General features: G+C 44.7%; 2 protein-coding genes across 3 annotated transcripts in view; both read left to right on the forward strand.

Moving 5' to 3' along the window:
- Nucleotides 1–2939, forward strand: part of gje1a (gap junction protein epsilon 1a) — a 5417-nt gene extending 2478 nt beyond the window's left edge. Inside the window, exon 3 of the mRNA XM_060042564.1 lies at nt 1916–2939. Coding sequence (XP_059898547.1) covers nt 1916–2113 — 198 coding nt within the window. The 3' untranslated portion in view covers nt 2114–2939. The remainder of the gene's footprint in view (nt 1–1915) is intronic.
- Nucleotides 2940–4804: 1865 nt separating this feature from the next.
- Nucleotides 4805–23999, forward strand: part of vta1 (vesicle (multivesicular body) trafficking 1) — a 36454-nt gene continuing 17259 nt past the window's right edge. Inside the window, exons 1-5 of one of the 2 annotated variants that reach the window (XM_060042557.1) lie at nt 4805–5012; nt 14286–14380; nt 17368–17495; nt 21722–21797; nt 23344–23452. In XM_060042557.1, the coding sequence (XP_059898540.1) occupies nt 4922–5012; nt 14286–14380; nt 17368–17495; nt 21722–21797; nt 23344–23452 (499 nt within the window). In that variant the 5' untranslated portion in view covers nt 4805–4921. The remainder of the gene's footprint in view (nt 5013–14285; nt 14381–17367; nt 17496–21721; nt 21798–23343; nt 23453–23999) is intronic. The other variant, XM_060042556.1, reaches the window with a different exon arrangement.

Below are 23999 nucleotides of genomic sequence, written 5' to 3' on the forward strand. Positions count from 1 at the left end.
AGTTCAATTCGGCGGGGCAACGCTGCCGTCTTAATCCTTGGAAGGTGCTCCAAGGGCATCCGATGGCTCAAAAACAAGCACAATGCTTCAATTAGTATTGACACCAAACACAATAGTGTCAACTCAACACTTTCTCTCCGAAATGTTGACGTCGTTGGTTGCTTTTTGTGCAAAGAAACGTTGATGAGGCGCTGGATGTTGAGTGGAGCGCCGGGGTTAGCCTCAAAGGAAAAATCATTTCTCAGAAAACAAAGTTACGTCCTTTAAGGTCTTTTTACATTGAACGACATTGTATGTTTCCCACGGCAATAAAATAATTAGAAATCACAGAGCTGAATAGGACTGTACACTTTCCGTATTGCGAAAAAGCAACATTAATTTAATAGACATTAAGGTCAACATTTTACAGCTCTAGCCAGCGAATAAACCAGTTTAACCAATGACAATCTGAGCATCGTTATGGTCACCATGATCAATGTACATTTTTTAAGCCATGACGGAAGTAGCAGCCTATTTATGTTTCTAAACACAGTCCTCTTATTGTTCCACAGTGATAAACAACAGTTATAGACCTATAATTGTACCTGTCTGTTATATGTATGAATCATTAATCTAGATTGCAGTTGGTGCTACAGATGCCAATGTTTACTTACTTTTGATAACATGAAGGTGTGCCGTTTCCTTTTGGATAACAACTTTCTCCAAAAGAGTGACAGCCAACTTTTAGTTCTTGATCCGGTAAACACAACACAAACATATCTAAAAGATGGATGTATTCAAGAATGCACTACCATTTATCATTATCCCCCTCATCCGCACACTGCCATTAGCTACACTTATTTTCACTTGGATTGGCAGTACAACTCTGGTGTGAATGAATCATCTCAAGAAGTAGGATATTTTGGTGAAAGGATGGAGCATGAGCCTGTCTTACCAAGGCTATGGAGGATGAATAGTCCATCTGTAATTTTTCGCCGGCGCGTTATGGTGGGAAATGGCAGCATATTCGTGACCAATAATTGTTTTTATTTTTCACATCTTCTATACGCTACTAGTCTGGTGTAAATGGAGATGTAGATGATCTTGTAGATGTATAGCTCTCCTTCTCCCTTTAACACTGTGATGTATGCTTAGAACACAGCAGTTGTATATTTCCTTGAAAGTTTTAAAGTCTACATTTTTGTTAATCTAATACTTTTTTCTCTTCTTTCTTTCTTTGTTTTTGTGCATTTTTCCTCTTTCCCTCTTACCTCGCCCTCCCCCCCCTCCTCCCTCCTACCTCTCCCCCCCCTCCCTCCCCCCTCCCTCCTCCTCCCCCCTCCCTCCTCCTCTCCCTGCCTCCTCCCTCCTCTCCCTCCCTCCTCTCCTCTCCCTCCCTCCTCTCCCTCCCTCCTCTCCCTCCTCTCCCTCCCTCCCTCCCTCCTCTCCCTCCTCCCTCCCTCCTCTCCCTCCCTCCTCTCCTCCCTCCCTCCTCTCCCTGCCTCCTCTACCTCCTCTCCATCCCTCCATCCTCTCCCTCCCTCCCTCCTCTCCCTCCTCTCCCTCCTCTCTCTCCCTCCACTCCCTCCCTCCCTCCCTCCTCTCCCTCCTCCCTCCCTTGGCTCCCTGCCTCGTCTCCCTCCCTCCTCTCCCTCCCTCCTCTCCCTGCCTCCTCTACCTCCTCTCCATCCCTCCATCCTCTCCCTCCCTCCTCTCCCTCCCTTTCCATCCTCTCCCTCCCTCCCTCCTCTCCCTCCTCTCCCTCCCTCTCCATCCTCTCCCTCCCTCCTCTCCCTCCCTCTCCATCCTCTCCCTCCCTCCCTCCTCTCCCTCCTCTACCTCCTCTCCATCCCTCCATCCTCTCCCTCCCTTCCTCCTCTCCCTCCCTTTCCATCCTCTCCCTCCCTCCCTCCTCTCCCTCCTCCCCTCCCTCTAGGTCCACCCTCTCTTCATGTGTGACGCCATTGCGCTGGAGCGCTCCTTCAACGTGACCAAGTGCATGGTCCCGGAGCACTTTGAGAAGACCATCTTCCTCAGCGCCATGTACACCTTCACCGTCATCACCATCCTGCTCTGTGTGGCCGAGATCTTCGAGATCCTCTGCCGGAGGCTGGGGTACCTCAGCAACAAGTGACCAAGCCCTGAGCGAGACCATCGATGGCAACCAGCACACACCACGGCCCGTAACCGACACGCATACACACACAAAACAAAGACATCCCGTTTGGGAAGGACTCCACACAAATGTAGTCAGGATATTCACTCTTCTGGATGGTGAGGACCTGCAAGACCTCGTCCGGATACCACTAGGATCCTGTGAGAGAGGAGACGCCTCACAAACCAAATACCTTCTTCCCCTAGTGGCCATATTGGTGGGTTGGGTTGCGGCACATTCTAGAATGTTTCGGGAAACAATGACGCAACTCAATGGAAATGCATTCTAAATGCTACACAGGTGGCCAAATGGAATGCAGACCTCAAATGTTTGTGTTGTATTGTCATGGTTTCCAAAGATTCTAGAAGGTTGTCCACCTGACATGGCTATATGATCTATGGGTGGATACGCTCTATTGGGTCCATGGTAGACATAAAAGGCCCACACACACACACACACACACACACACACACACACACACACACACACACACACACACACACACACACACACACACACACACACACACACACACACACACAGTGTGCATTTAAGGGACAGGTGTCTCTGACCAATGGCAGGTGGTGCATATGTCAATTAATAATTTAATAACGGGATGTATCCACTGGGAATACATATCAAGACAAGACCATGGTATTAGACCTACACACACACACACACACACACACACACACACACACACACACACACACACACACACACACACACACACACACACACACACACACACACACACACACACACACACACACACACACACACCCAAACACACACACACATAGACCTACGACTGTTGCATTAAAACAATGACCCTTTTTATATGAAACCAAATGTGTGGGGCCCAGTATGCTTTGGGGCCCCTAAATCTAAAAGTAAAACACCATTAAAATGGGTACTAATTCCTAGATACAATAATGAAAAATAAACACAATTAGTACTCAAAAACTATTTTTTTAAATTAATAATTGCAAACATTACATTTTCATCACCTCATCACTTTATACTTCCATATTACTTTCAATACAAAGCAAGAGGGTTAACAAATTATAATAATATAGGGGAAAAATAGTATCACACAAGTCATGACCATGGCAAGTGAGTGAAATTGTAACCACATTTTGAGTTGATCTAGATTTCTTAATTCTTTGTAGTTTTGGCCCTTGTCTGTGAGACTGCGACAAGCCCCACCTCTGCTTGTGGTACCATAGACAGAGTTGCTGTATACACCTATCTCGAGTTATACTTTTACTATTACTACACTTAATACTTTCTTTGATTTTCCATTCGGTGTCACAGTGTACTTTAAAACGATTACCTCTCCTGTTTATCGTTTGCTTTCGTGTTCTATCAGACATCCATCCAACTTTTGTGAAGCGGTATTCATTTTGAGCGTAGATAATCTCAGGAACAATATGATACCACCAGACTTCATTGATTCACTCTTCTCTCAAATCCTTTCAGTCTTTCTCAACTTGTTATTTGTAACCAAACACTTAAGTCGAGTCAGCAGAGCACAGAGCCATCCTCGGTACAGAAGTTATTTGGATTAATGTCTTTCTGAAAGATAGAAAGACATCATCCGGCACTAATTTCAGTCAATTGAGCAACCAGAGATGCTTCTGTAGCAGTGATGAGATTTGAAAGCGGTTAATCTTCAAATCTTAATGATGAAACATTTGCTTTTAATTAAATACTAGAATTGTATAGAACTGTGCATTCTTGAATCTTTCAGAGTATTGCATTCAAGAATCAGGTTGACCTCACCGTGTAATCTATTATCAGCGACAGGCAAATACTTTTTGATTTCTAAAAGTAGAACCTCACATACCAAAGAACTTCTTCACCAAGTGGCCATGTTGGTAGTTATCCGTGTTTAATACATGGGTAGTAAAATGTATGTCTGGTTAGAAAACACACACACCAAGACACACACACAAACACATATTTATATTGGCCATATATATATATATATATATATATATGGTTTATATATATAGAGACAGATATATATAGAGAGAAAGAGTGATGGAGAGCAAGAAAGAAGGAATGACTTCACTTTTGTATTCTGGATTGTAAAATATGTGATGTTGTAAAATATAAAAAATATATGGTAGGTAACTATGCCTCATTTCATTTTTCATTCACTCTGTCAATGTCACCTATCTGCCTTTTATTCTCACGTGTCCTTCACAAATGTCTGCAACCACTCTTTGTTCAATAAAAGGGGAATGTTTCACAACCGATGCAGATATTTCAAACAAATCCTGTGTTTGCTGTTGGTGTGTTCAGTGTGTTGGTTTCAGTAAAAACTACGATTTTCCTGTCATGAAATGTTTAACAAAAATTTAAAAATCCCTACTTATCTGGACAACTTAATAACTGTTATTAAAAAGCGAATTGTATTAACATCATTCGTATCATTAGTATTATTAAATACTATTATAAATATTATGATATATTTCCGTTTTAAAATAATTTAAGCACATTGTCACTTAAGAAAGTATCTCTGCAAGTACTAACAACGTTTGGCATGAAGGAAAACTTGTTAAGAGCCAATAAGAAAGCTCTTAATGAAACTTTAACCTAAGGCACACCTTACATTTTACAGTCACGCCCATGGCCCAAGTTTGTACAACAGAATGACGTCGCGTTCTCCGACTGGCTGCATACGCGGAAGTAATGAAATAAGTGATTCCTGACAACAACGAAACTGCTATCACTGAACATTCATGTTGATCCGTTTTTCTTGAGTGTTTTTAAGCAAAAATGGCTCTACCGGTGCAGTTTAAAGCTGTCCAACACCATCTCCGGACCGCACAGGAACACGATAAAAGAGATCCTGTCGTGGCGTACTACTGTAAGTCGCTCGCTGACGTTAGCTTGCTGGGCTAACAGTAGCATCTCTGCTTTGTTTACATGACTGTTCAGTCCACAGCCTATCCTTAACTTAGCCTATCCTTAACAGCTGGCATCAGAAGATAAGGAGTATTCTCCATAGTTGTTTAACGTAGCCTAGTGTATAAAATGACACTGCAATCAAACGATGCCATTATGTTTCCATTGGCATACTGTTGTGTGTGGTTTGATAACTACATTGTTGTGGCAGTGAACCCCCTGAATACCTTGATAAAGTCATCCCCCATAACTACATCTACATTGGTCATGGTTTATAATGGCTGTTTTTTTCTGAGATTAACATATAGAGCGATTGCATACATTGGACTGATAACCATTGTTTAGCACCAGCGCTACTTAGTTGTGTTTTATTTACTGCACATATGACACACGACCAATCAATAGAATAGTATTTAGCATTATAATTGAGTGTGCTATCCTTCATAACTTGTATGACAAGTTATGAATACCGCCATACTTCCTCACTCACCTCCTCCTCAGAGAATGAGCTGCTCTACCCTTTGCCCTCGACGGTCACCTGATGGGTGGCTACCAATGACACAACCCTTAGGACTTCATATTCCTGACACTTGACGGGAGGCTTTAGTAGTGTTGTCATAAGTTGAGATGTTATTGTCGTTTCTGTCGCTCCTCGTTTGTCCAGTTTTTTTTCATTCAGCAGACAATGCAAATCCATTAAAGGATAACCCCCGTACCCTATTTTCACATCAGTGTTGGTCTATGGGACTAATTCGGAACGCACAGTTGGAAACTGCAAGCGAAATGGCTTCAGCCATTGTGACCATGATGCTGGCTGGAATGAAATAGGGCAATAGCACAGCGCCACTGTATGTCCTCTAAAAGTGCTGTTTTTGCTACAAGCTCAGATTGTTCTATGACATGATTATTGAAAGGAACCCTATAGAGTAATAAACATGTTGCATACATTTAGCTTGATCTGGTGTTTTTGTTATTGTGTCTAACCAAGTCCTGCTCAAGGAAAAGACTTGCTCTGAGAGAAGAGTGCGGGCAAGAAAATACTCTTCTCTCTCTGTTGGTCGTCAGAAAATAGCTTAGGGATGTGATGATTTGGTTGAAGGAGGATTGATATTTTAATGAGGATAGGTCATCTTCCTGCAACAGCTTTTGTAAGATGTCAGAGCAAGACTTCTCCTTGAGCGAGACGCATAACAAATGGACTGGTTCAAGTTAAAGGTAAAGACAAAAGTTATACTACCTTGTAGGGATCCTTTCCATAATGTTATCAGACTCTTACACTAACAATGTGAGCCTTTTAGAGGATGTACATTGATGGGGTGCTATTGCCCAAATAGGTTAGTTTGCAGCCCGTGTCTGCAAAGGCTGAACATAAAATGATTGGAAGATAGGGTCCAGGTTGAATAATCCCAATGTTATCCTGTAAATCCAAATATTTTTCTATATTGGTCACACATTCCAATAAAGGGGCATTAACTAACAATTACTTAATTATATGCAGTAATAAGCATCATTATATGCATTTCACATAGGGGTATGGGTAACATTATTAAATAATGCATAAATGAATGCCTAAGTTGACATGAACACCATTAGAAAACAACACCATAAATTATTTTTAGACACATTAGTTAAGTGTTCTTTCGTCAGTTAATGCTTATTACTGCTTTAACTAATATTAAAGAATGGTAAGTTAATGTACCCTTATTGTAAATTGTTACCGTTATATTAGTAAAAGTAATACATTCGTAATGAAGATGAGTTAATGTAAAATATTTACCAGAATATGTCTGAAATCATATCTGACTTGAACGGACACAAGATGATGACCGTATTCAACAAATACATTATTTGTCTGATTTTTCTATTCTTGTATTAGCTTGTTCAACAGAGCCATGCATTGTCTTGTCATTCAAAAGGTAGAGTATATTTGGGTGTTTTAAAAGTGGAGTGCTCGGCCGACCCCAAACCACCAATGGCTTGTTGTTATTCAAGGCTTTTAGCTGTACGGAGTGATGGCTTTTCTGGGTGATCGTTATCATAGCTCAGAAAGAAACATGTATTGCAAAGATGCAGCCAGTGAATGATGCAGTCCTTTTTGTTTTATGATCAGTTCCTCTCCTGCAGACTAGACTGCCCTGCCTCAGCTGCCTCGCTAAATGACATTAGAGTGCTGCTTTAACACCTGTTTGTAACGCTGTGGCCCCATTGTCTTGTCAATCAAAGCCAGAGAACGAATCGGGTGCTTGTGGGTTTGAATCTGGTCCGCACCGAAGCTTGGGCACTCTCTGAAATATTGAATTCATTATTGACAGGTGATTGCGTAATCATTGTGGCGAGAGGTTCTGAGTTTCGCTCATGATTGGCGACCTAGCAATCCTAGATTGGAACTGACAGGGAAAAAAACAAGACAAATTAGTGTTTTTTTTGGTTTTCCTTGATTGCTGCTTGTTCTTGAAGGAAAACATCAGCCTGGCTGCACAGCACACACCATCGTAACCATCCCTCCTTGCTTCATCAATTATGATTTTAATCGGTCAAAATGACGGCCTTGTACCGATTGGCCTGAGAGCATTTAGTGTGTCCGCGCCTGCCACAAACGTAAGTAACGGCAATATAGCACTTTCGTCTTTTGGAACCAATGTGCGTCATTCAGTAAAGAACTTGAGGAACACAGTGAATCACCAACAAGTACTCCTGTCACAAAGATGAAAGTGGTCCTGTGGTGGAGGTGATGTCGTACTTGACTAGCAGGGAAGAGGAGTTCTGCATTGTATTCGGTTCCATCGCCTCACTCAAACCGGGGTTCAGCACGCAGGGCCTTGAACCCCCTGGCGTCTCTTGATGGATGGACTCCCCCTTGTTTTTTATGCACTCGCTCAGCTTGTCATCACAATTGCCTAGCGACAGGGCGGATTGAGGTATAGGTTTGAACGCGAAGGTGTGAGGAAATCCTTATATGGTCTGCTTCCAGCACGCCCGGGCACTTAACAGGCCGCAGCTGGCTTTGTGGTCATCGCCTCTCATTACTCATCTGTGATTGGCTGACAGAAGCTTGGAGGGAGGGAGGTCTGTCAGGAAGATTGCAAGGCAGGCAGCATGCTGAGAGCCAGGTGAAGTGGAGGAGAATAGTGATGAAGGAGTGTATTTTTGTGTGCAAAAACACACTCCTTCATCACTATTCTATTGTTCTCCAAGAGAGAGTCATTTAACCCGTTTGTTTTTGGAACTGTGTGTGTGTTTGTGTGAGTCCCTGTGAATTTGTGTATGATGTGCTTGTTTACAGATAGCTGAGACAGCTCTATACATTAAACATTTAGATGAGGTTAAAATTCATGTGATTCTGTGTTTCAGAAAAAAGGATAAGAGTCCGATAGGATAAGAGTGTGTGTTTTGAAAGAAAAAGTGTATTTTCCAATGAGTCCATTTTTGTGCGTGTGTAGTTGTTCTGAGGTGAGTGATCTGATTTTGACACACCACTGGAGGTCACCAGTGTAAAGAGGGTGGACTAGTGTGTGTGTGTGTGTGTGTGTGTGTGTGTCCCACCCTCTGGTTCGGGTCCCCACTTTGGGTCACCGGATATGTATATATGAGGTGTGAGAAGGCTGACTTAAAAGGTATAGATATTTGATAATTTTTTTTTTTTTTTTTTCTGTAAAGCAAATTATTTACTACAATAATTCATTTAATGTGGTGCAATGCGCATATTTTCCACAGGACCTTGATATTAATGCAATTTTGAATGGGGCTAAGGAAACCCATTCAAGAAGTAAGAGGTTGGGATGGCAAAATGATCAGACCTAAAAATGCGATGAGTGGACATAAAGGTTTGGATCCCCACTGCACTAGGATGTCCAGATCCAGTTTGTGGCGGTACTGGACTGAAGGCAGCATCTCTAGGTAGCTTATGTACACCTAATCTTGTTTGGAGATCATAATGTTCTACTAGTCAGCCTGTCGCAGTAAAGGGTGGTGAGATGGAAAGGAAGGAGTAGTGTGGAGGTAAGAAGAAGGAACCAGAGGGGAGGAGAGAAGGAACCAGAGGGGAGGAGAGAAGGAACCAGAGGGGAGGAGAGAAGGAACCAGAGGGGAGGAGAGAAGGAACCAGAGGGGAGGAGAAGGAACCAGAGGGGAGGAGAGAAGGAACCAGAGGGGAGAGGAGAGAAGGAACCAGAGGGGAGGAGAGAAGGAACCAGAGGGGAGGAGAAGGAACCAGAAGGGAGAGGAGAGAAGGAACCAGAGGGGAGGAGAGAAGGAACCAGAGGGGAGGAGAGAAGGAACCAGAAGGGAGAGGAGAGAAGGCACCAGAGGGGAGGAGAGAAGGAACCAGAGGGGAGGAGAGAAGGAACAAGAAGGGAGGAGAGAAGGAACCAGAGGGGAGGAGAGAAGGAACCAGAGGGGAGAGGAGAGAAGGAACCAGAGGGGAGGAGTGAAGGAACCAGAGGGGAGGAGAGAAGGAACCAGAGGGGAGGAGAGAAGGAACCAGAGGGGAGGAGAGAAGGAACCAGAGGGGAGGAGAGAAGGCACCAGAGGGGAGGAGACGAAAAAGTGGTGATCAGTGGAGAGGAGAGAGGGGAATGAGACGAAGGAGAAGAGAGATGATGGAAGGATAGAGAAGGAGAGGGGATGAGAAGAGAGGAAGAGTTATGGGGTGAGGAATGAGGGGATGGAACAACTTGGATAAAGAAGAGGGGAGTTGGAAAGAGAAGGGGAAGGGGAAGAGGAAAAGACGGAATGATAGGAGGTGTCACGGGAGGACGGGAGATTGGATGAGGTGAAGTGCAGGGACAGCGGGGGGCTGATGGCAGAAGAGGGGGAACGAAGTGTACGAGTAGCAGAGGAGTTCCGAGAAACTGACAATCTTGAGAAGAGGTTGAGGAGAGAAAAATTGTTAAGAGCGGGTGAAGGAAGCCTATTAAAATCACTGATGTTTTCTTATTTTTATAGAATCCATTAGGCTTATAAACAAGCAACCGCCATCGCGGCGGTGCCCCCTCCTCCCCCAGAACACTTGGGCGTGTTCTACATGGCCAATCAAATCAGAACCAAACAAAGAGAGCATAAAATGGGATTTTTATGTCTCGCTTGCTCGCGTTGACGGGCTTTTATCCCCTGGCCGTCGTTTGTGCTACATCAGCAAGCTAGCGCACATTAGCCGCCAAGGCCCAGCCGATGTGTGGCCCCACCTGCACCTCGCTGAGAGGCACTCCATGGAGAGGTTGTCTCAGAGCCCTGATTTGTTGACTGGTAATGAAACGCTAATAACTCATTAGTCGACGGCTGTCGGCCGCCCTGCCTTCTCCTGATTAGATCGTTTGGGTTATGGATGGGGACAGGACGTTGTTGTTTGCACTGTAGATTTAGGGCGTAGACTCTGGGGAGTTGAAGGCAATTTTATTAGCAGCCCACAACGGAAACAAAGGCTTTAGATGGCAGGTTTGGTTTGGGAGCTCTGCAGTGAAGGCCCTTAGTGCGAGGGTCAGATCTCATCACCACTTAGGGGGGGGTCGGGGGGGCACTAGAGTATTGCATAAACGAGAAATGATACACTACCGTTGAGAAACCTTTGGGGTCATCCAGGCAATTTCATGTTTTCCATGAAAGCTCACACCTTTATTCCACAGTTTTCGGCTGTGCTAACAAAATTGCACAAGGGTTTTCTAATGATCAATTTGCCTTTTAACACTATTAGATAAACATTGTACCATTAGAACACAGGAGTGATGGTTGCTGGAAATGGGCCTCCGACCCATGTAGATGTTCCATTAAAAATCCATTAAATTCAGTTTCCAGCTAAAATAGTCATTGACCACATTAACAATGTCTAGACTGTATTTCTGATTAAATTAATGTTCTCTTCATTGAAAAAAGCAATGATATTCTTTAAAAAATAAAGACATTTCTAAGTGATATATGTGTGTATATATATATATATACATATATACATGTATGTATATGTATGTGTATGTCATTTAGAAATGTCCTTATTTTTTAAAGAATATCATCAGTTAGCTCAGCAAATCCCCACATACACACACAAACACTGTGGCCTTATCCTACAAGTGTCTGGGAAAACAAACCTTTGGGGATGCCGCAGGCACGTGCTGCCCAGACAGAGCTCCACAACACCAACACACTACTCGCCTCCGGGTTCTTGGTCGCGACATCAAATTGCCTCCAAAACGCACTTCGATGTCACGACAAAACGAATGACACCTGGGTTAAGGGAGTCACAGGATTTTTTTCATGTTTTCTCTAATCTTATTTTAGTAACAGTGATAGAATGGCATAGATTACTATGTTGACGATCATATGAGACACATTAACACGTTTGATGATATAAATAAACGGTTTCAATGGCTCTTGCATAGATATAAAAACAGTTTTATATCCAGACAGACTGTCACACAGACGTCTTTCCACAGGCGGTTGTGCCTGGTTCTGGCTCACGCCTTATAGCCCCAGAGCGTTTGGTGGCATACCAAGAACTGGGGGCGTGTTGGGAGTACTGATGCCCTCAGGTTGAACATCTCCCTCTCATCACCTTCCTCCATCACGACTCGCCTATCAGCAGCGTGTCCCCCGCTGTGTGGGTGTGTGTGTGTGTGTGGGGGTTGTGTGTGGGGTGTGTGGGGGTTGTGTGTGGGGTGTGTGTGTGGGTGTGTTTGTTGTTGCTTTCACAGCTGAGCTGTTTGGCCCATTTTTCTCGAACCCTGGGACGTCTCCCCTGGTAGTGCGGTTCATTTGGGGTTCGGGGAACGCTCATTCTAACTCTGTTGTGGACAAACAGACTGGGGTCTGCTTTAAAGCAGCGGTCCCCGCCCGCTTCCTATTGAACTCTGTTTTCCTTCAGGAGGGAATGGAGTCCAAGCCAATTATAGGAAGCAGACCCCTAAACAGTTCTGCGGGGGTTGATTGTGGGTACACTTTTGCCGCATAATTGAGTAAACATATTCAGCCAGGTATCAGGCCTACTTTAACTTACTTTTTTTCCCACTGACGGTTTTACAAATGGTAGTAATCTGTTATTTGTAGGAACATTGAAGCCAAATGACAAATCCTGATACCGCACAAAGTTGTTGTTTCTCTATTATTATTGTTGTCCGCAACAAGGAAGTGTGCCACTCTGGGATATTCTGTCTTCACCAAAAAAAGTCCATTGCAAAGTAAAACTTGTGAAAGCGCCCATAGTCGTATAACATCGGTAGTCATCGCCTCCCCGATTCCCAAACATCCAATTCAACAACCTGTGTTTTGGCTTGCTTTTTTAGTTTTTTTCTCAATTACCATGACATCACTTCCTCTCCCTTTGTCGCAAATCCTTTTCTCCCAGCTCACTGTGTATGTGAACACTGGTGGGCATGTAACAGCACAAAGGAGTGATTTGTCAGACTATAAGAGAATTACTGGAAGGCTGGCTGGCTGGATGACTGGCTGGCTGGATGACTGGCTGGCTGGATGACTGGCTGGGCAGCTCAAAGAAAACATGGTTTACAGGCTGTGTAGCCTGGAAATCTTGTTCGGCTCATTTAGCTTCTGCTGCCCAAATGTTTGTTGGCCTACCTCATGACCCTGCTCTAGCACAATGCTGAACGTTTACTGTTATAACAGCTATCAAGTGATTTGTTAGGTTCATTTTATTAAGGAGTAGTTTGGGTGTTGGGCTGTCTTGCTTAAGGATGCCTACAGGTAGAATTCAGAGATTGGGAATGTAATTAGAACAACTGGCCGATAGGCGAACACAAATCAGATTAGACTTCCTCTCGTTCTGACTAGCTGACTCACGTACTGATCGACCGACTATGGTTCTGCCTAGCTGTTGCACTGGCTGACTGCTGTTCTGTCTCACGGCCAAGCTGAATGGCTGATTAATTGTCACGTCACCCTCCGCCCGCCGGTAGTCTAGTTTGTTTCGGAGAGAGTACTGGAGGGAGCTAGCATCCTGAAGTGGAACTTTGTTCTGTTAATGAATGGTGGTTACACTGACTCAGAAAGCCACCATATGGTGGAAAACTCAAGGGGTTGTACAACACATTGAGATAAACTTGCAATCTCATCCATTAGCAGTCTGTAGACACACAATTCTACCACCAATATAACTGCGATTCACATTCATAGTCCTTAGTTCATTCCCTCTACAAACCTAACTAAACCTCTCGTAACTTTGAATCCGTCTGTCAATCTACTTGCCTGGGTTTCCTTGCCTGTCCCATAGACTTTCGTCAGTAAGTCAGTCAGTCGAGTCTCTCACTTAGATAGTCAGAATGTACTTGCAATGATTTAAAGTCTTTTCCGTCAGACTGTCCAGTCAAGCCATTTGATCAATCAAATTGCTAGTCAGTCTGTCGGATAAGATAGTCGAGTGTGACTTTTGGCAGGGCTGACAGTTGGCTATAATGACTGTTGGCTAGTCAGTACGGCTGTTGCCTAGTTCCGACTGATTGCTAGTCTGACTGTTTGCTAATCGGTCCGACTGTTGGCTAGACCGACTTTTCTGTTCGATACAGTCAAGTCAGACAACCAGCCTTAACACTCATGACAAGTCAGTCAGGTTGCTACAGCCGGAAAGTGAGTGTGGATCCAGCCAGCATAGTGTTTCCCCGGCCTCTGTCCATCCAGCCTGCAGGCCAACCTGTGGCCCTGTCGGAACCATGCCTGAGGGCCTGCTGTTCTCGACAGGATGTTCTGAAGCTAATTGACAGCTGTGGGATCATGGGAGTTTGAGTCCAGACAGAGAACTGTGTCCCCTCGGCTCGGATGGAGACACTACTTTGGCTGATCATCCGTTGTGGATGAAAGTTGTGAAGAATTACTGGAACCATTGTTATAGGAGCCTTAGGAAGCATCCTTGTATCTGAGATCAGTATCAAGTTTGTTTTGACACACTCTTCCTCTTTCTGTCTCCCATGTTCCCCTCTCCTCCTCCCTCCTTGCGCTTCATATCCTTCCTCTTCTCTACTCTCCTTCTTCTTCATCGCCTTCCTTGCCTCTCCCTCCTCTCCTCCTCTCCCTCCCTCATCATGCCTCCTCTCCCTCATCTCTTCTTCCCCTCCTTCCTCTCCGTCTTCTCCTATATATCCCTCCCTATACCTCCTCCCCTTACTCCTCCTCCTTCTCTCCCTCCTATACCTCCTCCTCTTCCTCCTCCTCCTCCTCTTATTTCCCTCCTATACTTCCTCTTCTTCCTCCTCCTCCTCCTCCTCCTCCTCCTCCTCCTCCTCCTCCTCCTCCTCCCCAGGTCGTCTCTATGCCATGCAGACCGGTATGAAGCTGGACAGCAAGACACCAGAGTGTCGGAAGTTCCTGGTGAAACTCATGGACCAGCTGGAGACGGTAAAGACGACGCACGCACGCAAACACACACACACACACACACACACACACACACACACACACACACACACACACACACACACACACACACACACACACACACACACACACACACACACACACACACACACACACACACACACACACACACACACACACACACACGGTATCCAGAACACAGCTCCTCTAGTACTCATGGTGATTGTGTCTGTGTGTGTACATGGGTTTGTGTGTGTGAACCACATGGATCAGGTTCTGCCTTCAAGTACATTACACTGAACACCTGGTGTGTGTTTGTGTGGGAGTAGGAAGCCCCCTGGTGGTGGGGTGGGCCCGGGGGCAGCTCTCTGTGTGTGTTGGCGAGGCGTTTCATAATGAAGGAGATCACGGGAGAGCCTCTTTCATCAACCAGCTCGCTGGGTAATGAAGGGACATGCATTTAATCCTTGATTATGGTGATGATTACACTAACTATGATGGAACGTTGGATGCAATCAGACGCATGGGAAATGGTGGGCATGCATCTGTGGTTTTGTGTCTTTAATTTGTTCATTTATTTCTTTGTATTTTCTTTCTTTCTTTCTTTCTTTCTTTCTTTCTTTCTTTCTTTCTTTCTTTCTTTCTTTCTTTCTTTCTTTCTTTCTTTCTTTCTTTCTTTCTTTCTTTCTTTCTCCTGGGTTGCAAGGTTTTCATGTTTATCGCTTGTTATCTTCTAACAATCTCAACTGTAAGAATCGATGACTCATTGATTTTCCATCCCTTTGAACGATGTAATGGTATGAAATAACCATGAAAACACTCAACACTGTAAAAGGGAAAAGTACACCTGTTTGTGCTGAATAGGCTAAGCGATCATTAAGTTTGTTTTGTGATCCCAAATCCCATACGGGATTACTGATCACATGATCATTGCAACGGACCATTAGCCCATCTCCATTAGCCTGTTGTGTGTGTCGTGGCCATCAACATCAGGGTACTGGTTCCCAGAAGTCACAGCAGGCTGTCTGGGAGTGGGTGTGGCGCTGCTTGGTTTAGCTGCGCATTGGGCCCTGTGATTCCCCTTGGAGCTGGAGCCAGAACCAGGGAGGTCGGACCACTGCCGACTATCTTTAGAACAACAGAAGTCACGGAACAGTCAGAACCGGGCCGGATGGGGGAAGGGCGATTCTATTCAACGGACTTCTGTGCTCGGTTCTTGATCACATTATTTTCAAGTAATTGTAGGGTTCAATTTGTATGGTTCTTCTGAGCACAGAATTTTTCTGGTTAATGGTATTATTGTATTCTATTTGAAAAATATAGAAAAGTATCATTCACATACTCAAAATAGATCAAAAGTTCGACTCATTCAACCAGCAAGCCTCTGGTCACTTCCTTGGTTTTATCGAACCCGTTACCTCAGCATTACACTCGCATTAATCACTTCCATCTGTAGCATCGTCGCACTGCTCATGGGGCAAATGGAGGGTTCTTGGTTTGTAGTTATAACACATGCGCACACGCACACCTACACCCCACACTTTCCACCAGTGTTTTCTCACTCTGAGCCACTCTTAATGAAGTGTTTAAACTAGGATGCACACTGAGGGAACCAAAGGCAACTTGACACGAAGGATTGAACATCTGTTCCCATGGCTTCTCTATATGGCACACACACACACACACACACACACACACACACACACACACACACACACACACACACACACACACACACACACACACACACACACACACACACACACACACACACACACACACACACACACTCACACTGTTCACACTGTGTGTCGGGAGTGTGAGTTTTTCTGTCCCCAAAGGGATCTGTGACTCACATGATGTAGTGCTCTGAGCCAATTAAACGCAACTCTGGAGACGAATGGAAACATGTCAATAACACGCACGCATGCACGCACGCATACACAGTCTCATGGTCACTCTTGGCATGCAGAAAAACATGCATTAAGCACATACACAGACAAATACATTATACACATTCAGCCACACAAATAAAAAAATGCACACATACTCTCATGGACACTCTCAGCATGTATTAAACACACACACGCGCGCACGCATGCACACGCGCACACACACACACACACACACACACACACACACACACACACACACACACACACACACACACACACACACACACACACACACACACACACACACACACACACACACACACACACACACACACACACACACTTTTCCCCTCAAGGGATAAGAGGGGATTTGTTACCTCCACCCTCTAGATTTATTTCCTCCATGCATATTCTGCTTGTGATTCCATGTCAATTCCAGGAAAACATACCTTGTACGCAAGCACATTTAACAAGGAAGCCCCACAAACGCGCAGACAGGCACAATACACAGAGCCAATCATTTTACCCTGGTTGTCTTTTGTAATTGTCTGTCTCTTGCTTTCTTGTCTCTCGCTTTCTCTGTCTCTGCTATCAGTGTATATGTGAAGGACGCGTGTTTGTGTGTTTGTGTGCCTGCATGTTCACATTGATCCACACGCAAAAGCAGCGTGCCCAGTTCTATCGGATCATAAATTACACCTGTGTTCTGACATTCATCTTCCTCTCCTTCTCATCCCTCCTTCCTCTCCTTGCCCCCGAGGGACAAATCTCCTCGAGTCCTACGTGTGTGTGTGTGTGTGTGTGTGTGTGTGTGTGTGTGTGTGTGTGTGTGTGTGTGTTTGCGTATGTGTGTGAGATTGTTTTACCCTTCCAACTGTGATTTCATTTTGATGATTTATTGTCATTATTGGTTTCTCTTTGGTAACCCAAGGCCTTTATTTAGCTTCTCATTTATTTATGTTTTCGACCTCCCTCTTACCTTTTTTTTAGACCTCTTACCATTTCAGGTCTCTGGGACAAAATAGTGGGCGAGTTGTTTATGTATATCGCATCGGCTGAATTCTAATAGCATTGAATTATTCGAATGAATTGTGTGTGTGTGTGTTTGCACAGATGAAGAAGGAGCTGGGTGACAATGAGTCTGTGAGCCAGGAGGTAGTGGGAAACGCCCACATCGAGAACTACGCCTTGAAGATGTTCCTCTACGCCGACAACGAAGACAGAGCCGGCTCCTTCCACAAGTACGCAACGCTCCTCCTCCTCTCTCCTCCTCTCTCCTCCTCTCTCCTCCTCTCTCCTCCTCTCTTCTCCTCTCTTCTCCTCCTCTCTCCTCCTCTCTCCTCCTCTCTTCTCCTCTCTTCTCCTCCTCTCTCCTCCTCTCTTCTCCTCTCTTCTCCTCCTCTCTCCTCCTCTGTTCTCCTCTCTTCTCCCTTCTCCTGTCCTGCTTTATTTTTGAAACACTGCACTTCACCTGCCTCCTCTAACACCCTCCCCTTGTCTGTCCCTCTTCTCTCTGCCCTGCTCATCCTCTCTCCCGCTCCCCTCGTTCTACTCGCTCTCCTCTCTCCTCCCCAATCCTCTCCTATCTTTGCTCTCCTCTTCTGTTCTCTCCTCTCTTCTTCGCCCTATTGTCTCTTATTTCCTTCTTGTTTCTTCTCTCCTCTCTGCTAGATCACTCTCTCTATCTACCCTAAGCAGATATATCTTGTCAGGGGTTGCCCTTTCTAATTAATGTACCCTTTCACGCACGCACGCACGCAAAGGTGTGCGTGCGTGCGTTAGAATATTTGCGACAGCCCTTTGAATCAAGGCAGGCCTCCATGGCAACACAGCTGAAGTAACAAGTTGAAAATGAACAACAACATTAATTAGAAAGGGCAACCCCTGACAAGATATATCTGCTTAGGGTAGATAGAGAGAGTGATCTAGCAGAGAGGAGAGACGCACGCACGCACGCACGCACGCACGCATACACAAACACACAAATGGTTTCAGTTCCTTGTCCAAACTGCAAATAATTAGTTTCGTGTTTTCATTATTTTGTGGATGCATATCTCTCTGAATGTGTTTTTCTATGTGTGTGTGTCGGTGACTACGTTTAACGGTGTGTGTATGTGTGTGTAGGTATAACAGTCTATGTGGGCATGTATGTGTTGATATTGAAGTGTGTGTAGTTGACTAGTTCAGCGTGTGTGTGTTACCATTTGTTTAGGTGACTAGGTGTAAATGTGTCTGTGTAGATGCGTGTTCTGGTATTCACGTGTGTGTGTGTGTGTGTGTGTGTGTGTGTGTGTGTGTGTGTGTGTGTGTGTGTGTGTGTGTGTGTGTGTGTGTGTGTGTGTGTGTGTGTGTGTGTGTGTGTGTGTGTGTGTGTGTGTGTTAGGGCTTTGACTCCGAACTTCGTTATTCGAATATAATTCGAATATCAAAAAATAAATCAAAATTCAAACGAATATTAGGCAGCCATTAATATTCAAACCTGTTATGGGCAGGCCAAGAGGGAGAGACGTCGGAGAACCCGACGCAGTCTATTCATAATATTGTAATGACCACGGAAGAGGCAGTGAATGAAGTATTGATTAGACAGCGATTTATTAGAAACCTCATAAACCGTTGGAACGCGCAAGACCGGTTACCATAGCAACGCCGGTAAACAAACCTTGCGAAGCCCAATCCAGGTCTTACTGAAGGCATTTGATGGTCAAAATATTATTAATAAATATTAGAATATGTTCGAATATTAATATTAATAAACAAACAAACTTTGAATATGATTTTTGGGCGAAAGTCAAAGCCCCAGTGTGTGTGTGTGTGTGTGTGTGTTGCAATTAAGGTGAGTTTGTCGGTGCCTAGGTCAGGTGTAACTTTTCTAGATATGCCTGTCAGAGGCGCTTTATCAACACATGGATGACTCACACAGGGCCATGTTATAAATCTCAACATCTAGCTGCCTCGTGCTAAACCTATTAACCTTGGGCTCACCGTCACCCCCATCCAGCCTTGAACTAGACATTGATGGGATTTAATGGAGATGTGCCCTGCTCAAGAGAAGCACATTTATTTGCTAATAAGAGGAAGTTATTTACAAACCTCCACAGATTTGATCTGGTGTGGCAATTGAGTGAGTTAGTCAAAGAGTGAGAGTGAGTGAGGAAGTGAGGGACATTTGTGCAGCCCTTATCAGTATTCCTCAGAAGTGATCCATAATATTACCACCACCTATCATCATCTCTCGTCCGATAAGTGTGTTTTGACTGAGTTCTCTCCGTCGGGAACAATCAATGCCATCTAAATGGACCACATGAATACATTTCTAAGTGGTTGAACTTCTCACGTTGCGCTCAACACGGAGCCCCTGCTCCGTGTCGAGGACTACCGTGGCGAGGACTACCCCCTCGCCATGGCAACGGGGCATGCAGTGTGCTGACAGCGACGCAAATAAGTTGTGTCGATGAAACAAGTTGGCTTTCCGTTGGGGAAATTAATACATGTTGGATTGTGTATTGGAAAAATCTATTTGTATACATGTCTATCAGACCTAAATTATGTTTAACATTTGATTGATTAAGTTGTTTCTTTATAACATGACTTGTTTGCCCTGAAAACGACTGGCTAAGCTTTGAAGATGTTTTTGATCAAAGCATAATAGAAAATTTAATTAGCTTTCATTAATTCAAATAGTGTTGAAAAAACTGCTGGGTAAAAAAACACTTCAAACTGTAAGGTATGGCGTTAAACTTAGTGACACAATATTTGATCGACCTATAATCACACCAAGAACAACAGGTTTGGATGGGTCCAAAATAAGTATCATAAAACGCGGACACATTCGCTTACATTTACCAACAGTCCACCGGAAATACATTTAACCAACAGTCCACACACACATTCATTCACAAGGAGTCCACACTCACATACATTTACCAACAAACACATTTCCTTCAGAAGGGAGGTGTGCGGTATTGGTCTTTCAGTTGAGCGGGTCCCAAGCAGTGTTGCCACAGTTACCTTGAAAAAGTAATCAGATTACTGATTACTAGTTACTCCTTAAAATTGTTAGTTAGTTACTTAGTTAGTTACTTTACTGATTACTTGATTTTAAAAGTAACTAAGTTAGATTACAAGTTACTTTATTAGTTACATCTAGCTGCGACAACACCCCCTGCCGCCTCAAAATAACGGTCAACAACTGGTCTTCCACCCTCCCCCCCCCTGTCAACAATTCTGCGCAGGGGGCTGGTAGGGGGCATTTGGGCCCATCAGTCCCTCTTGTATAAAGGGCCCAGAATTTGGTGCTACGCCCCTGGGTGCACACATTGACACACAGCTTTCAGCCGCTTCCGCCAACTTTTAATGCGTAGACAAAATATCACCGCACGCTTTAAGGGGGCGACCAGCGCTTTAATTCACTTAGCGGTTCACCACTGCTGTTTATTCTTTTGATATAGGTTCATTTAGTTTCCCCTCCCCAGAGGTACGGATAAACACTGTTCAGGTTCACCGAACACACACACTCACACACGCACATGCACACGCACACAGGAGCAGGTATTTAAAGGTTTATGGAGGTGTGTGGTAGTCTTCCTGTTGCAGGCCCTCTGTTCCACAAGGAGCCCATTCACCAGGAAGCTCCCTAGTGTGTGTGTGAGTGTGTGTGTGTTTGTTTTTCAATGTGTGTTTTAGTGGATGACATGCGAGCAAGTTTGTGTTTACATGTGTTTGTTTGAGTGTGTGTGTGTGTGTGTGTGTGTGTTTGAACATATTAATTGGTGTGTTTGTGTATGTTTACACCCTCTGTTTTAGTTTGTGTTTAAGCTTCCTTCGCCCAAAGGTTGGTTTGTGAGTGTGTATGTAGGCATTCATCTATGTGACATGTTTGTAAATGTGTTTTCTGTCTGTGTGTTTGTTGTGTGTGTGCGATTGCGTTTGCAAGTTTTTATGACCGTTTCCTGTTTCTGTGAACTGTTTCTTATGTGTACTGGAACCACTCAACATTCACCTCCACACACACACACACACACACACACACACACACACACACACACACACACACACACACACACACACCGTGTGCCATGCCCAGGGCCTGTCCCGGCTGCACGATTCCTCTGAACTCTGGTAGCCTCTCAGAAGTTAAACTGTAAATAGTTGCCAGGTCCCACAGTGGCTGCAGTCCCACTGACAAGTTCTGGTCCCCTGCAGTGTGTGTGCATGCTACCAACAACTGTACTCTGATAACCCAGATTTAAGAGTATAGGCAATGTGGAAATACCGTAAAAAACATCAAACAAACCTTTGTTTGTTGGTCTTAAAATAAGAGTTGCAGATACGTATCATGTGTGTGGATTATTGTTTAGCATGTACCTAAACTCTATTACTTTAACCCTTTCTGTCTCTTTCTCTCTCTGTCTGTCTCTTCCTGTCTCTCTGTCTCTGTCTGTCTCTCCCTCCGTCGCTCTCCTCCCAGGAACATGATCAAGTCCTTCTACACGTCCAGTCTTTTGTTCGACGTCCTGTCCGTGTTCGGTGAGCTGTCTGAAGAGGTAATGCCCTGGTGCAGAGCTTACGGCTACACTCAGTTTAAACCAAGCCCAGTCTTACTTACTTTTTAAGTTCAACACCTTTTTATCCTCTTTTTATTTATTTATTTATTGTTGGTCTTTATATCTTAAGGTTATCTGATTCATCTTTATTTATTTATATATTTAAATATAATATATGAAGTTGCCTCATGGATTACAATACAAACCCTTTGTTTAACTGTGGACAACTGTTTATGAACTATTATTACTAAATGTTACTTTGCAAAGCAGTGAACCTTGTGGCCACAGGTGGTAACTGCACACATATATCCCTCCTCTCATCACTTTAGACTAGTTTTCATATTTCAACAGCATTTCAGGATGCATAAGGTGTAGTAGATTTAGTTGACCAGAAAACATATGCATGAATGAAATCATCCACTCCACTCCATGCCCCATGGGTCTCTCATAACCCCCCCATGGCCCCGCCAGGGCCCCCCCCATAACCCGGCCATGGCCCCCCCATATCCCCCCCATGGCACATCCATAGCCAACCCATGGCCCTCCCATTGCCCCGTCCATGGCCCGTCCATGGCCCATCCATGGCCCCTTGATAGCCCTCCCATGGCCCCTCCATGCCCCCCCAAGGCCCCTAAAAACAAGGGAGTGGCATAGGGTAACAGTCGCGCAGTTTTGTCTACTCCACATCATAACTCATTTCCCAGCCCGTGAGAAGTGATCAATGCTTCCTGCGGCTCACCCAGTGAAGTCAGGCTGATCACAGGCTTCAAAATGTTTGGCTGCTGGGTGGTGCGATTAGATGCCGACCTCCCCAGCAGATAGTTGGCAATAGATTGTGTGGTGACTATTCACCAGTTGAATGTCAACTATTCAGTCTTGACGTGCTTACTATCATAACTGGCGCTATCTGTGTTCTATTTTCCAACCAGACTTTGGATCAGGAAATGTGTAAGGGGATTTTTTTAGTTATTTTTATATGATACATTCCTGTTCTCTTTGTTCTAAAAGCGCCCTGGATAATAGCCCTCATTGGTAAATATATAATAACATGTGTGTGTGGTGGTACAGATTAAGGTAAAAAAACCATGGTCTTAGCGTTAGTCTTTAGCTAAACAAATATCTAGGCCCATTCCTCAACTCTGTGTTGTTGTTTTAACCAAGCCAACTCCTTCAGACTTTCTTATCTGGAACCAACAGCACTTCACCAGTCACCTGGTTCCCATTAAGACCATGTCTGAATCACCTTTCTCCGTTCTCCCCATCTCCTGCTCTTGCCTCTTCCCTCTCCTCCTCCTCTCCTAATCCTTCTCTTCCTCCTTCCGTCTCATCTCTTTTCCTCTCCTCTTCCTACTGTCGTCCTCTCCTCTTTACCCTCTCCTCTCCTCTCTCCTTTCCTCCCTTTCGATCCTTCACCTCTTCGGCTTACTCCCCTCTCAACACCGTTCTCCCCTCTCGTCGCCTCTCTTCTCCTCTCATCTCTTTCTCCACGTGCTCCTTCTCCTCCACTTCTCATCTTCTCTTTCCCCCCCTCCCCCTCCCCCTTCAGAACATCCAACAGAGGAAGTATGCCCGTTGGAAGGCCACCTACATCCACACCTGTCTGAAGGAGGGAGAGACACCTGTGGCTGGGCCCCTGGCCATGGAGGGGGAAGAAGGTAGAACACACACACACACACACACACACACACACACACACACACACACACACACACACAGACACAGACACAGACACAGACACACACACACACACACACAGAGACACACCGATTTTCAGAACTGTTACTCCTCCAGGTTTTCCTGTTTTACAACACGCATTTAATGATAGTCCTGTCACTCCCCTGTACTAAATCTACCTCTCTCGACCACTACACCCCTCTCTCCCTGCACTAAATCTACCTCTCTCTACCCCTACACCCCTCTCTCCCTGCACAAAATCTACTTCTCTCGACCACTACACCCCTCTCTCCCCTGCACTACCCCTCTCTAGCCAAATAAACAACTACAACTCTTTCTACCACAACATAAAACCATCTCTCCCTCTGACACTGTATCAAACTCCTTATCTCTCTCTGACAAAATGTCCCTCCTCTTCACGCATTACTTTCTCATTCACTGTCTATCTCTAAATGTGCGTGGGGGGGGGGGGGGGGTCAAAAGGTTTTGATTCCAGTGTGTTTGAATGCTTTAGTTTCACATAACAAG

The sequence above is a fragment of the Gadus macrocephalus genome, chromosome 21, assembly GCF_031168955.1.
Source record: "Gadus macrocephalus chromosome 21, ASM3116895v1".
In the NCBI taxonomy this organism is placed as follows: domain Eukaryota; kingdom Metazoa; phylum Chordata; class Actinopteri; order Gadiformes; family Gadidae; genus Gadus; species Gadus macrocephalus.